Genomic DNA, 16,509 nt, shown 5'->3' with positions numbered 1-16,509 from the left:
TTGATATGTATATGTTATATACATGATATGTAAACTTCCTGGAAATGTCCAGTTTTCATCCAATTTGTAATCCGCTTAGAACCGTAAGGCACAGGCGGAATAGAAATCTCTAATGTAATGTAATGAAAGGAGATAGACTCAAAAGTAATCTGAGGAAATATTTCTTCACAGAAAGGGTGGTAAATGTATGAAATGGCCTCCCAGTGGAGGTGTATATAAATTCAAGAAAGTTTGGGACAAGTACAATAGGCTCTCTAAAGGAGTGAAAGGGGGAGTAGATGGCATGGATGGGCAAACTGGATAGGCCATATGGTCTTTATCTGCCTTCATTTTTCCATATTTCTATAATCATTCTTGTCTAAATAAGGCACTTTTGCATGTAAGTTAAAATAATTTTGTAAGTTACACACATAACTAGAAGCCCAGAGGGGGTACAGGGTAGGAAGGTGAGACAGGATGCAAAGCCTGGCATGGAGTGAGGGGGGCTGGGTACAGAACCTTGCAAGGTGTGAGGGAGGTTTGGTACAGACCCTGGTAGGGCAGGGAGGAAAGAGGGCTGGGTGGAGAGCTTGGCAGGGAGTGAGGATGGGCTGGGTACAGAGCCTGGTAGAGCAGGGAGTGAGGGGGGGCTGGGTACAGAGCCTGGGAGGGGAAGGCGTGAGGGAGGGGACACTGGATGCAGATCCTGGCAGGGCATGGCACTTGAATATTAATTCCCCATCTTATATTCGAGTCAACCATTTTTCCTCCTTTTTGGGGGGAAAAATGGGGGTCTCGACTTATATTTGGATCAACTTATATTTGAGTATATACAGTACTTTTTAGGTTCTGCTGAATACTTGCAAAACCAACAGGCCACTGTCTGAGACAGTGCAGGGCTAAATAGACTTTGATCTGACTCAGCATGTCTTTTCTTCTCTTGGTGTTTGATTCATAAAGGGGATGATTTTGTGTTTTGGTTTTGGACATTTGTTTTTGAAAGGTGATTCCTTCTACTTGTCAACAGAAAATGTGAAGTTGCTTATTTCTAATAGAGGCTCTCTGTAGGCAACAGGATAAATTAGCCACATGTTCCCTCCCCTCTATCTTACCCCCAAGTGTTGTCATATTGAAGGAAATTGCCTGAGGACAGTTATGTGGGAAATTAAGTGCATGCTGAAAATACCTACATTTTTCTGAGCTATGGAAAAGCTTGTCTTATTGATTGGTATCTACTTGTCTGACTGATTTATCCTGCTGTGTAGGGAAGGCCATTTTTATAGGTAAAACCATTTAGGGCTCCTTTTCCGAAGGCGTGTTAGGGCCTTAACATGTGGAATAGCGCGCGCTAGCTGCTACCGCCTCCTCTTGAGCAGGCGGTAGTTTTTCGGCTAGTGCGCGCTAATCCGGTGCGTGCGCTAAAAACGCTAGCGCACCTTCGTAAAAGGAGCCCTTAGTTTCATTCATGCATATACAGGGTCATTTATAGATCTTACAATCTGAATTCAAGAGATGCTGTTTTTAAAGATTTATTTCAAAATTTTAAATGGTGTACATATAGGCCTCCTTTTTCGAAACTGCAATAGCAGTTTCTAGCTCGGGGAGCCGCGCTGAAAGGCCCGCGCTGCTCCCGATGCTCATAGAGTTCCTATTAGCATCGGTAGCAGCGCGGGCCATTCAGCGTGGCTGGTTAGAAACTGCTTTCGCAGTTTCATAAAAGAGGGGGATAGTTTTGAATCAATTCTAAATTTTCAACATTTTAATGATTCTAATCTTGTTCAAAATATTTAAAAATAACAGGCCTAAATAATTATTTCTTAGGTGATAAAAAGAGACAAGTCATTTAAAACAGTCACTTCAGATGTAATTTGAAATCTATTTTGAAATCTAGAATAGAAATATCATTAATGTAATGATTTGTGGCATGTTTCTTCAATATAAGCTTTTGTTGCTTAAGATATTAATTTAGTTTTTGCATGTGCACGTTGCTTGTTAGTTGATGAACTTCAAATAATAAAACAAGCTTGCTGCAATGAAATGCATTATATGTACATCTTAGATGAAAGTAAATGAATTCCATTAAGCATCCTTTGAGAACAGAGTAAGCATTGGATTTATTCTCTTATAAAAGAGCTGATAAAGATGCATAAGATAAAATATAGACTAGAGTAGGGTTGTCCAACGTCGGTCCTCGAGGGCTACAATTCAGTCGGGTTTTTAGGATTTCCCCAGTGAATCTGCATGAGATCTATTTGCATATATTAATTTGGAAAATCCTGAAAACCCAATCTGGCGAGAGCTGAGGTTGGACAACCCTGGACTAGCGTATCTTCAAATATCATTATTAAGCCTTATTCTTTTTTTGTATGAATATATTTGGCACTAACTTTCTTGTTCTGTCTTGCATATTATCTCATATCAGGTTCTATCTTAACTTACCTATATCATTAATAAACTTTTTATCCCAGGACAAGCAAGCAGTATATTTTCACATGTTGGTGACATAATCTATGGAGCCCAGTATGGACAGTGCAAAAGTGTACTGTCACTTAAAACTTTTCAAAGTCTCAAGACTGCCTGTACCACGCATGCACCAGTACCTTTCTGCTCAACATTAGCTCGTGGAACCATCAGTTAGTTTTCTGTGGAGCTAAGAAGCTGTGTTATTTGGAGTTATTCTAGAGGGCCTCGAACTTATATTTTTCTGCCTTCCCGATATCATTTTTCATTCTAGTTTACTTTTCTAATCTCTTTTTTTTATTTAAGAAATTTCATTTTTGGTCGCTAGTGCTGTTGAAGCACTTTCCATCGGGGCAGGCAGTCCCGCAGCTAACCCATCCAGCCAGCTGAGAGGGTCCTGTTTCGGATCCTTAAAACACCGGCCAGCCGTGGTACGCGGCCCACGGTCGTGAGCTGAAGGGGCGTGGCTAAAGGGGCTTGCCCCTTTTGAGCCCCTTCAGAGCCCAAGAGGAGCAGGGTTATCGAAGTCCTCCAATATGGGCAAGAGGAAGGCCAAAGCAAATCAACCTGCTGTGATGTCGGGGCCGATGGATCGTCATCTTGTGGTCCCCGTTTTGCCACATGTTGGAGAGCAGGTAACTTTAGATACCCAAGCTGCCTCATTAGCTTCTGGGGAACCCTCACCACCTCCTCAACCATCATGTTCTTTAGGGTTAGAAGAATCTCCACCTTATAAGGATGGAGTAACTTCTTCCCAACAACTATCTTTATTATCTGGACTGAAGGTTTCAGGACAATCCATAAGGCAAGCTAAAGAACTAACCCCAGTGCAGATGATTACTGGGCAAGGTTCGGATGTTCTCCCTAAGGATAAAGTGATCACTCTAAATGATGTTTGGCTAAGTATTAATAGAATAGAGTCATTTTTACAAAAAAACGTTTTGAATTTATATCAGTTTTCATCTGATGTAATAGTGAAAATTAATGAGCAAGAAGTAAAACATGGAGAAACAGCTAGAAAGTTTGAAAAATTGGGTCAAGCAGTAAGAACTTTACAAGTTAGTGCTGCATCTAATATTAAGGATAGCATGATGACACATGCTAAACTAGAGAAAATGGAAAATTCTATCAGGGCAAAAAACCTTCGTTTAATTTTCCTATTACACATTATTTGTCCCCGATGGAACACTTGAGAATGTACTTGAGGGAGATATTACATTATACTAAAGTGGGGTTTTTGAGGTTGATAACCTCTAATACATCTCGAGAGATTCTAAGGAAATGGCAGATGAAGATGAAATGGATAAAATGGTGTCACCTGATAGTTTGAATATATCACAGTTCCTAGAATCTTCCAAAAACATAATTGATAAGCGAGCGACTCTTCTCGTGGCCTTTAAGATAGAGTTGGAAAAACAAGCTATTTTAAAATTATATTTTTTGAAAAAACAAGATCTGTTTTGTGGCCAACGGGTGATAATTTTTCCAGATGTCTCTAGACAAACCCAGTTTAAAAGAAAGCAATTCCTCCAGCTAAAGCCTAAGGTTTTGGCAGTTGGAAATTTCCATACAAATGCCTTATATCGTATGGAAGTGATAAATATGTGTTTTATGATCCAGTCCAGTTAGAAGATTTTATTAAAGAGAAATCTTTGCTGAAAGTTTAATTTCTAGCATTGATTTGTATTTTTGGAGGATGATGTACAATATATAAAAATTATTTGCTTGTCCTTAGATGATAGATAGATAGATAGATTTGATTTCCTATTTAAAATGCTTGCGACCATGATAATGTGGACTAGATCACGGTTGATTAATTACCTTATATATGTTTTAATGTTCTCTATATGGAGCTTTTGTGGATATTCATGAATATTTGTTATAATGAATTGTAACAATAAAATAAAGAATTAAAAAAAAGAAAGAAATTTCATTTTTTTTCCTCTAGATTGCCATCATATCTACGTTGAGCATAGTGTCAGTCGACACTCTTCTTGACACACTCATCTTTGATCATCTCAATGTTCGCTATTACCAGCACCTTGCATTGAGAAGTGTGATTCTGATTTATCACACAGTTCCTGTTCTGAGTGCCCAAAGCTCTCCACCGATGAGTCATATGGACTCTTTAGACACATGTCCATCACCTCACAGGAGATCATCACCTGAAAACCTCTCCTTTACTAAGTTCATACAGCAGAGGGGTCAAACCCTACCCATAAAAATGGAGTCGGAGTCTCAACCCAGGGCATAACTCTTCGATGCATTGGACTATAATCAAATACCAAAAGATTGTCTAAAGCTCTTCTTTCATTACCTGCTGATGGAAACTGTGCTTAATAATTGGGAAACACCATTATTGGTCCCAGTTGCCCCAAGAAAGATAGACTCCTTATAAAGAGTACAAACATGTCTGGGTTTTGACAAACCAGAGCTTCGACATCAGTCACTCCTGGTGAAGTCTGTCCTAAAAAAAGCTAGCAGCTCTAGAACTTACATTCTTGTACAATCGCGCTCTATTCTTGGACAAGAGGGTTATGCATCTCCATTTGCTAGACAGCTTGTATGAAACTTATTTAAATAATTTTTTCAGACCCTCCCTCCTTCCTCAGGACTGCCCTCAGGAGATCAGTTGCTTTCCTGCAACATAACATAGTATAAAACTCACTTCTATACCGCAAATACCACTAAGTTCTATGCGGTTCACAAAAAATTGAGTATAAAATATGAGAAGAGAGGCAAAGTATTCCTAATTTTCAAAGTATTCAGTGAAAAGATACATTTTTAAGATACGTCGAAATTGTAGATAAGAGTCAGTTGACATAATTAAGAAAGTCAAAACTTTATCCCATAATGCCGCTTGAAAGGACAGCAGACGTTGTTGAAATCTTTTACATTTACAGCCCTTGGCAGATGGAAAAGAAAATAGTGTATGTATTTTCCTGGAATGTTTGGAGTTATTGAATGTAAATTATTCTAAGAGATATTCTGGAATTAAGCCTGCCAATACCTTAAAACAAAAACAACCAAACTTGAACTTAAGCCATACTGTAATTGTAAGGTGTAATATGATCATATTTCTTCAGATTATAAATCAAGTGAACCGCTGCATTCTGAATAATTCGCAGTGTCTGCAGATTTTTTTGGGCTCCAGCAAGATGTACGATGTTACAGTAGTCAAGCTGACTCAAAACCAGAGCTTGCCCTAACAGTCAAAATTAATTTATGTCAAAATAAGCTCTTATGGTTCTCAGTTTCCATAATGTGTGGAAACCCTTACGTACCATGGAGTCAACCTGGGTTTTCATTGTGAGGTTCCGATCCAAAATTACATCAAGTATCTTGATGGAAGAATGAACAAGCTAGACAGTAGGAGCTAGTGTCTTCTGCTTGTGTTTATTTTTATTTAAACTCGGGGGTTTTTTTGTTTGTTTGTACTTAGCACCTTTGTGCTGCAGAGATTCCCAGCGGAGACAGCTATGGTTGTGGGAGACCAGATTTTGGGGAAAAGTCTGTTTCCAGTGGGTTGGCTGCCTGGCAGTGCATCCCCTGGACAGCCTGCACTTTCTGATCTGGGCTCAGGGACTGTTCCCTTTGCTTTGAAAGAAGTTGTAAGAGATCTACTTGAACCGGAAATGGTTTTCAAGGATGATGATACGGAGGAACTGAAAGAAATCTCAGTGAATCTGGAAAAGGTACTAAGTCAAATTGACAAGTTAAAAAGTGATAAATCACCTGGATCAGATGGTATACATCCCAGAGTGCTAAAAGAACTCAACATAAAATTGCTGACCTGCTGTTAGTGATCTGTAACCTGCCACTAAAATCATCTGTAGTACCTGAAGATTGATGGGTGGCAATAAGAACAGCTTTATTGGGTCAACCAAAGGTCAAGCCCAGTAGCCCGTTTTCACGGTGGCCAATCCAGGTCACTAGTAACTGGCCAAAATCCAAAGAGTAGCAACATTCCATGCTACTGATCCGGGGCAAGCCAATTTTTTAAAAGAGTTCCAGGGAAGATCTGGGAAATTACAGACCAGTAAGCCTGACTTCAGTGCCAGGCAAAATGGTGGAAACAATTATAAAAAAATAAAATTGAGGAACACGAAGACAAACATGATTTAATGAGACAGAGTCAACATGGGTTCAGCTGAGGGAGATCTTGCCTTACCATTTGCTTGACTTCTTTGAAGGTATGAATAAATATATGGATAAAATTGAACCAGTCGGTTGATGTAGTGTATCTTGATTTTCAGAAAGCTTTTGACAGAGTTCCTCATGAAGGGCTCCTGAGAAAATTAAGGAGTCATGGGATAGGTGACAAAGGTCAGTTGTGAATTAGGAATTGGTTATCAGTTAGAAAACAGAGGGTAGGGTTAAATGGTCATTTTTCTCAATGGAAAAGAGTAAACAGTGGTGTGCCACAGGGATCTGTACTGGGACCAGTGCTATTTAACTTATTTATAAATGATCTGGAAATTGGAATGACAAGTGAGGTGATTAAATTTGCAGATGACACTAAACTGTTCAAAGTTATTAAAACATATGCAGATTATGAAAAATTGCAGACCTTAGGAAGTTGGAAGATTGGGCATCCAAGTGGCAGATGAAATTTAGGGATCCTTTTACGTAATGCGCGGAATAGATACGCTGAATTGCCGTGCGCGTGCTAGACCTGCATGCGCTAAAAATGCTAGCGCACCTTAGTAAAAGGAGCCCATAATGTGGACAAATGCAAAGTGATGCACATTGGGAAGAATAACCCAAATCACAGTTACTAGATGCTTGGGTCCACTTTGGGGGATAGCACCCAAGAAAAAGATCTGGGTGTCATTGTAGACAATACGATGAAACCTTCCACCCAATGTGTGGTGGCCAAAAAAGCAAACAAGATGTTAGGAATTATTTAAAAAGGGATGATTAACAAGACTAAGAATGTTATAATGCCTCTGTATCACTCCATTGTGTGACCTTACTTGGTGTATTGCATTCAGTTCTGGTCTTCTTATCTCAAGAAAGATATAGCTGCATTGAAAAGGTTCAAAGAAGAGCGACCAAGATAAAGGGGATGGAACTCCTCTCTTATGGTTCTCCCAGGAAAGGCTAAAAAGGTTAGGGCTCTTCAGCTAATGGTGTTTGACTGTAAAATTCCATTCTTTACTGTTCTGGAAAATGAACTTTTGTAAAAATTATAAATAAATTTAAAAAAAGAAAAGGAAAAGAGGTGGCTGAGGGCAGATATGATTGAAGTCTACAATATCCTGAGTGGAGTAGAACGGGTGCAAGTGGATCGATTTTTCACTTCATCAAAAAATTACAAAGACTAGGGGGACACTCGATTAAGTTACAGGGAAATACTTTTAAAATGAATACTTTTTTCAGTCAGAGAATAGTTATGCTCTGGTAGCTGGTTTTAAGAAAGATTTGGACAATTTCCTGGAGGAAAAGTCCATATCTTATTGAGAGAGACATGGAGGAAGCCACTGCTTGCCCTGGATCAGTAGCATGGAATGCTGCTACTCTTTGGTGACTCTAATGACCTGGATTGGCCACTGTGAGGACGGGCTAATGGTATTGAGTGCAGCCTTTGTGGCTCTGTGGAGGTATTTCTGGGATCAGGGCCAACTGCTTTCCTGTGCCAGGTGGCGTCGGCTGTGGCGTCAGTTGGTGGCGGAGGTCTCTAGCTAGTTGTATCGATCCAGAAGGGCAGTCAGAAGACTAGCAGTCCAGTACACATGCTTGTTGATGCAGAGGGTCTCCTGTAAGCTGTTCAGCTTCCTTTCTGCAGCATCCAGCACAGCATAGCACAGTGAGTACAGAGCTGACGGCCTGTTTTCAGCGATTTGAGGGGGGTCTTCAAATGTGATTTTTGGGCCATGTAGGAGTTAGCCGTAGTCTCCCCCCCCCTAAAATCGACTTGTTATGGTGGTGGGTGTGCTTTTCCTTGGCTAATTTTTAAAAAAAATATTAAGTATTAAGTGTGTTATTGATGTATAAAATGTGGTATTTATGGTTACACTTACTGTAAGTTTTGAAAATAATAAAGATTTTGAGGAAAAAAAATTGTACCCGTGGCAGCCATCTTGGATTTTCCCAATTTTTTATTTTATTTTTTGCCTCTACAAGCTTCGTTTTGTAAGAAAACCACTCAGATCGACTCCCCAGGGTAGGATACTTAGGATGCATGCCCTGTGTGCGATAGATGGCTGTCTGGTGTGCAGCTGTGTTCCACGTGCTCCACAGTACAAGGAGGAGTGGAATTTTGTTGGCCCAAGTTCCCTCGACTCCTGAAGGGGGGTCCTGCTGCTCTTCCAGCCGGTGGGGGTAGGGGTGCAGTCCCAAAAAATTCAAAATCAGGCCCCACGGACAGCGCCCTTGCAGCCCTGGTGAAACGCAGCCATGATTTGGTATCTAAAGCACATAAGTATTCCAAAAGTTCTATGAGAGGTTTGCAGGGGGCAGCTGCTGCCTCAGCCGATGGGGTTGTTCCAGAATTTATTAACAAGCTCTATCAGGCTTATTTGGCAAAGAAAAATGTGCCTCCTGTGCCTCCTCTGGCATCCTTGCTGCCAGGGCGGTCTCCCTGAGTTGTCCCAGAAAGTTTTCACTAGCTGATAACATGGACAACCAGGATGCCATGACCATGCCTTTGCTCATGCAGGTTGATACTACTGCTGTGGAGGGATGTTGCAACGTTCACAGATCTCCAAGATCCACATCTGAGTAAGGATCCCTCGGTGTGGAGAATTTTCAAACCTGCTTCTCTAGTCGATTTGGTCTACGAGTCCCTCCCTTCAGTTGCTGCAGACTGCTCTCTTATGAGTAGCGAGAATCCATAGTCGGTGATCTTACATGATCATATGGTTATTGTCAAGATGCTCAAAGATACCTGGGAGGTGCCTGAAGGTCCCTCAAGTTGCGCCAGAGCTGATGGTCCTACAAGCCGATGTTGGGTGGAAAGGTACTGGCGCATGTACGATACAAGCTGTCTCAAGACTTTGAAAAGTTTAAAGTGGCAGTATACTTTTGCACTGTCTGTACTGGGCTCTGTGGATGACACTACCCACATGTGATATCTGCCTGCTGTCCCCGGATAATACCAATTAAAGGTAAGTAACTGGTATTTTGTATTTGTCATAAAATGATCTTTAGATTATGCTTAGATAAATCTTCAATCCTTTAATATGTTTGAGGTGACAATTTTGCCAACATATTTACCTGATTTAGAGCACCCTGTGTGCCCTAATAATTGAGAGTAGGAGCTCCAATTATCATTTCGTGCATATGGTCTATTAGAAAAGCTCTGCCATGTTTTGATTGTTTATTTGCCCAGTTCATTGAGCATTATTCAGAGACTTAAAAATAGGAATGAAGAATGGAATAGGGATGAGAGGGATAAGTAGCATTCTAATTTACCTTTCTAAGTTATATTTAGATATGTAGCAACAAAAAATTTTCGAAACTTACCAAGTTAACCAGTTCATTAGTTGATAATAATAAACAAGTAAAGAAATTCAGTTACTAGTTTGAGATAGCAAACAGGTCACTTAAACAAAATATCCACAGTATAAATTTTGCATGCTGTTAGGGATCTTGTAGTCAAAGAATAGTGGCTTATTATATATTGCTGAGTACATATTAAAACTCAGACTCAATTTTTTTAAAAATTATGTTTACATGAACCTTCATTATTTTGGCATCATCATATTGACTGCATTTAACTTTTTCTTGGTTTTTAGCCTCTCCTTCAGAGGATGATAGACAAAAACAGTTTAGGATTTCATCAGAAATACTTTCCAAAGAGACTCAGCAGCAATCTGTGTCACCTGTGATAGAACAGGAACCTTCAGCTTTCAGGGAGAAGTTCATCCCTCCTGAACTTAGTATTTGGGATTACTTCATAGCAAAGGTAACTATTGTAGAACTCATATTTTTCTTTGTTTCTCTATAGAAATTTTAAATAGGTTTGCTCTCATAGGTCATGTGCTGTACTTTTCACTTAAAAGAAGCTTTGAGAAAATTAAGAACAGAGTTTTAATTTACCTTATATTTGCTCATCTACCAACAACCAACAAGTGTTTTGGGCTGCCTCTTTTGATAGCAGCCATTTCTGTTAATTCCAGCTGCAAAGAGGTAGATACTTTTCTGGTAATGCAATAAAGTCCTCTTGTCCTTCAGCACTAGAATCCCAATTTAATTTTTACTGATCAGGTCTAAGTAATATATTGCTGTATTTGCATCACTAAGTCTTCAGCAACATATTAATGTTTTATTCTCCTCTTATCCCCATGTAATATTTTTATAAGAGGAAAAAAGCACCGGTAGAGAAACTCTAATTGGTTTATGTGAGAGATACCAGAATAAGAGATATTAAAGGCCTGCAGAGGCCATCTTCCTTGGCCATTGTTGGAGGCAGGATACTGGGCTTGATGGATCTTTGGTCTGTCCCAGTATAGCAATTCTTATATTCTTATGTTCTCCTTTTACAGCTATATTCTGAATGTCTACTATTAAATCTCTGTCCACTTATGTCTGTGAAGAAGGCCTGTATATCACCAATGTAAATACATTTTCCATTCCCTCTTTCCAGATTGTCCCACAGTGCCTCTTCCTTACCCTGCAGATCCTGTAATTGTGTGGATTTAATATGATATTTAACATAACTCCACTCTTCTTCCTTTTCTTCATACCCTGTCCCGATATAACTACCGTATTTTCGCGGATATAACGCGCACCATTGTAAAACGCGCACAGGGGTATAGCGCGCAGAAATCACGATGATATGTACAAAAACTTTTCTATACCGCGCTCAGGCATATAACGCGCATGCTGCCCGACTCTCCTCTGGCCACCCCGACTCTCCTTTCGCTCTCCCCGACTCTCCTCTGGCCACCCCGATTCTCCTTTCGCCCTCCCCGACTCTCATCTGGTTGCCCCGACTCTCCTCTGGTTGCCCCGACTCACCATTCACCCGCCCTGACTTTCGGTGCACTGCCCCGCCTCTCCGTGCCTGTCCCCCTTGAAGTCCTGTCCCCCCTTGAAGGTCTGCCTGTCCCCCCTTGAAGTCCTGTCCCCATCCTGAAAGCCTGATGCCCCCCCTCGACGTCCGATTCTTCTCCCCCCTCGGCAGGACCACTCGCACCCCCACCCCGAAGGACCGCCGACTCCCCGACAATATTGGGCCAGGAGGGAGCCCAAATCCTCCTGGCCACGGCGACCCCCTAACCCCACCCCGCACTACATTACGGGCAGGAGGGATCCCAGGCCCTCCTGCCCTCGACGCAAACCCCCTCCCCCCCACGCCCGCCCCCCCCCAAGAACCTCCGCCCGTCCCCCAGCCGACCCGCGACCCCCCTGGCCGACCCCCACGACACCCCCACCCGCCTTCCCCGTACTTTGTGTAGTTGGGCCAGAAGGGAGCCCAAACCCTCCTGGCCACGGCGACCCCCTAACCCCACCCCGCACTACATTACGGGCAGGAGGGATCCCAGGCCCTCCTGCCCTCGACGCAAACCCCCCTCCCTCCAACGACCGCCCCCCCCTCAAGAACCTCCGACCGACCCGCGACCCCCCTGGCCGACCCCCCCACCCCCCTTCCCCGTACCTTTGGAAGTTGGCCGGACAGACGGGAGCCAAACCCGCCTGTCCGGCAGGCAGCCAACGAAGGAATGAGGCCGGATTGGCCCATCCGTCCTAAAGCTCCGCCTACTGGTGGGGCCTAAGGCGCCTGGGCCAATCAGAATAGGCCCTGGAGCCTTAGGTCCCACCTGGGGGCGCGGCCTGAGGCACATGGGCCAAACCCGACCATGTGCCTCAGGCCGCGCCCCCAGGTGGGACCTAAGGCTCCAGGGCCTATTCTGATTGGCCCACGCGCCTTAGGCCCCACCAGTAGGCGGAGCTTTAGGACGGATGGGCCAATCCGGCCTCATTCCTTCGTTGGCTGCCTGCCGGACAGGCGGGTTTGGCTCCCGTCTGTCCGGCCAACTTCCAAAGGTACGGGGAAGGGGGGTGGGGGGGTCGGCCAGGGGGGTCGCGGGTCGGTCGGAGGTTCTTGGGGGGGGGCGGTCGTTGGAGGGAGGGGGGTTTGCGTCGAGGGCAGGAGGGCCTGGGATCCCTCCTGCCCGTAATGTAGTGCGGGGTGGGGTTAGGGGGTCGCCGTGGCCAGGAGGGTTTGGGCTCCCTCCTGGCCCGATATTGTTGGGGAGTCGGCGGTCCTTCGGGGTGAGGGTGCGAGTGGTCCTGCCGGGGGGGGGATGTATCGGACGTCGGGGAGTCGGCCGGGCAAGAGGGCTTGGGCTCCCTCTTGCTCCGATCGTGGATGCGGGTGCGGGTGGGAGCGCGTGCGAGCGGTCGTTCGGGGTGGGGGTGCGAGCGGGTCCTGCTGGGGGGGTGAATCGGGCGTCGGGCGGGGTGGGAACTATGTTTAAAAACTTTTGTATACCGCGCTCAGGCATATAACGCGCGAGGGGTATGCGCGGTACGTAAAATCACGTATAACGCGCGCGTTATATCCGCGAAAATACGGTATATGCTAGTCATGATTCTCCATGAACCACATCTCTGTGATTGCCACTAAATCCAACTCAGCCTCTTTCATCACAGCCTCTAGATCCAGAACCTTATTTCCCATACTTCAAACAGTATATGCAGGTACTGCTTTCCAGACATTGCCCCCTTTTCCTATATGTTTAGAGGTATTTAGTGATTCACTCACCTGAGTTTTTGTACTAACCTGGGGTTTTTGATCATCCTGCCCCAATGATTCTAGTTTAAAGCCCTCCTCAATAGGTTAGCCAGTCTACTGATGAAGACATTTCTTCCCTTCTTTGATAGATGCACACTATCCCTGCTCAACAGCCCTTGGAAAATCATCTCAGGGTCCAAGAAGCCGAATCACTCTCAACACCATCCACACAGTCACACATTGATCTCCAAGATGCAAACTTCTCTGTCTTGGCTTTTACCCTTGACAGGGAGGATTGATGAGAATACCACTTGTGGACCTAACTGCTTCACCTTTTTTCCCAGAGCCACAAAGTCACTTTTGATACATTTGAAGGGGTACCTAGCAGTATCATTAGTGTCATCATGGATGAGCAGCACCAGATAAAAGTCATTAGGCTTAATGAGTTTCAGCAAGCTCTCTGTAACACCTTGTATTTTGGGCACCAGGCAGACAGTATACCTCCCGAGACATCGTGTTTGGGCTGCAGATGGATACCTCTGTACCCCTCAGAAAGGAATCACCAACTACCACAACTTTATGCCTCCTAGTTGTCACTGATCCTGCAACTTTTGGGATTTTGAACTTTGGTCCTTCCTTTCTCTCTGGGATGCTCTCATCTCCTCCACTTTCAGAGCTGCGTACCATTTCCTCAGTTCAAGGGCAAGTGGAATCACAGTATAAATCCTGCAGGGTCCCATAATGAGTCCAGCTGTCCTCCATTAGCATGGCCTCTTCTTCTCAACTGCTGTAAATCTTTGATGCCCAAGAAGCATGTACCTCTCATTCTCACGGATACTTCTCAGTCTTACCACCTCATCTCTCAGTTCCTTCATGAGGGATTCAAGCTGAAGATACTTTAGAAACATAGAATATAACGGCAGAAAAGGGCATCGGCCCAACATTTCTGCCCACTTGAAGAAACCTCCCCCCTAAGCACTTCCTCAAAGTGAACCCACATGTTTATCCCATTTTTTCTTAAAATCGAGCATGTTGCTGGCCTCAACTACCTGAAGTGGAAGATCATTCCAACGAACAACCACCCTCTCGGTGAAGAAATACTTCCTAATGTCACCATGAAATCTCCCACCCTTGATTTTGAATGGATGCACTCTTGTTGCCTTAGGTCCTGTAAGGAAAAAGATATCTTCTTCCACCTCAATACGGCCAGTAACATATTTGAACGCCTCTATCATGTCTCCACTCTCTCTGCGTTCCTCCAGAGAGTATGGCTGCAACTTACCTAGACGGTCTTCATACACGAATACAAGATGTCTGGTGTAGTACTTGGAGAGACCCCCCAGGAAAGAGACTTGGGAGTACTGGTTGACAAATTGATGAAGCTGTGGCAGCAGCGAAAAGGGCAAACAGAATGCTTGGAATGATTAAGGGGATCACGAACAGATCAGAGAAGGTTATCATGCCACTGTACCGGGCCATGGTGCGACCCTACCTGGAATACTACATCCAGCACTGGTTGCCGTACTTAAAGAAGGACACGGTACTACTCGAAAGGGTCCAGAGAAGAGCGACTAAAATGGTTAAGGGGCTGGAGTTGTTGTACAGCAAGAGATTAGAGAAACTGGGCCTCTTCTCCCTTGAAAAGAGAAGACTGAGAGGGGACATGATTGAAACGTTCAAGATAATGAAGGGAATAGACTTAGTAGATAAAGACAGGTTGTTCACCAAGGTAGGTAGGGAGAACGAGAGGGCGCTCTCTAAAGTTAAAAGGGGATAGATTCGGTACAAACGTAAGGAAGTTCTTTTTCACCCAGAGTGGTGAAAAACTGGAACACTCTTCTGGAGGCTGTCATAGGGGAAAACACCCTCCAGGGATTCAAGACAAAGTTAGACAAGAACATAAACAGGTAAGGCTAGACTCAGTTAGGGCTCTGGTCCTTTATCTAAGGGCCGCCGCGGGAGCGGACTGCTGGGTACGATGGACCACTGGTCTGACACAGCAGCGGCAATTCTTATGTTCTTATGTACACATGGAACTACCCCCTCTTCTTAGGTAACATTTCCTGTCTGCACAGAGACAGAAGCTGTAACTTGGACAACAGGTTTAGTAGCATGATGTTTCCCAGTGATACTGTGGTTGCAGAAGTGCTTACATCTGATGAAAGGGAAAGGGAAAGAAAAAAAAAAAGTAAAAGCAGAAAAAAATCTTTCCAAAGCAATATCCTTTTCCTGATTGGCCAAAGAGCCTAAAAACTAAAGATCATCCTTAGGTTGGGTGAAAGCTGGGGTGGGTGGGCAGGAATTAAACACTAAAGAAAGACTTTTTTCAACTGCTATTTGTGCTCTAATCTGATCTAATCTTATACTCTGAAATGCAATCTAAAATACTAATCTAGACTAAAACACTAATGGAGACTCTAAAGGCTACATTATTGCCTAAACTGACTTTGGTGAAAATGCAGAGTACTGAACTAAAAAAAAGTAAGAGTAGGACAATGAAATAACCTACTGAAGCCCAAATTTTACATTTTTCCAAGTTTAAATACCAGCAGATAAGATATTCCAATGGAGTTTTTCTTCCCTTTATCAAATTCTCACTTAGCACCTCATCAGGACAAGGAACATTTGAGGTCTAGGTTACCTTTTTCTTAGTTATGCCTCTAACGTGAAAGTGATGTTGGTTACACCTCCTGAATGAATCACCTTGCACTGATATTTTACATTTTGACTTTTTCCTTTAACTGAAAGGCATGTAAACAAAAGCGTAGTTTCTAACTGCCTAATTGAAAAGACTTTTGCAAAAAAAAATGCTCTGTATGGCTACTTTTTTCTAGCTGTATTTTAAGCTAAAGTTAAACATTAAACAAAGACTTTCCTCAACTACTGTCTGTGTCCTAATCTGATTTTATGTCCTGAAATGCAACCTAAAAATACTAATCTAAACTAAAACACTTTTTTATATAAAAACCCTAACAGACTCGAAAGCTTACACTGTTGCGTAATCTGATTCCGACTGGTGGTGTTAGTGAGAAGGAGAGAGTTAGTATTGGGATCTTGGTGACAGGTTAGGAAATAATGTAATGGAGGCTGGCAATACTGATTATGGGGAAAAAAGACTAAGGCAATTTGAAATTTTCTAAAAGCTCTGAGTTTAGGAGGCTCATTTTCAAAGCACATAGAAGTTATACATGTTACTATGTAACTTTGTAAGTCTATCCAACCGGTATTCAGACCACGGGAGACAGCTGGCTATCTCCCAGGGTCGGCGGCAAAATCTCAAATTCAGTGCCAGCCATATGTGTGGATTTCAAGATGACAAAACAATGTGAAAAGTGATAGCTATTGCCAGAATGCTAGGCTGCTTAGAGAGGCATAGCCTGCAGAAG

General features: G+C 43.2%; 1 protein-coding gene across 2 annotated transcripts in view; it reads left to right on the top strand.

Moving 5' to 3' along the window:
- Positions 1 to 16,509, top strand: part of DMXL1 (Dmx like 1) — a 367,266-nt gene that overhangs the window by 256,093 nt on the left and 94,664 nt on the right. For both annotated transcript variants that reach the window (XM_033929039.1, XM_033929038.1), the window contains one exon: positions 10,179 to 10,348. In XM_033929039.1, the coding sequence (XP_033784930.1) occupies positions 10,179 to 10,348 (170 nt within the window). The remainder of the gene's footprint in view (positions 1 to 10,178; positions 10,349 to 16,509) is intronic.

The sequence above is a fragment of the Geotrypetes seraphini genome, chromosome 1 (genome assembly GCF_902459505.1).
Source record: "Geotrypetes seraphini chromosome 1, aGeoSer1.1, whole genome shotgun sequence".
Lineage (NCBI taxonomy): Eukaryota > Metazoa > Chordata > Amphibia > Gymnophiona > Dermophiidae > Geotrypetes > Geotrypetes seraphini.
This window is presented reverse-complemented; position numbering and strand designations above follow the sequence as displayed.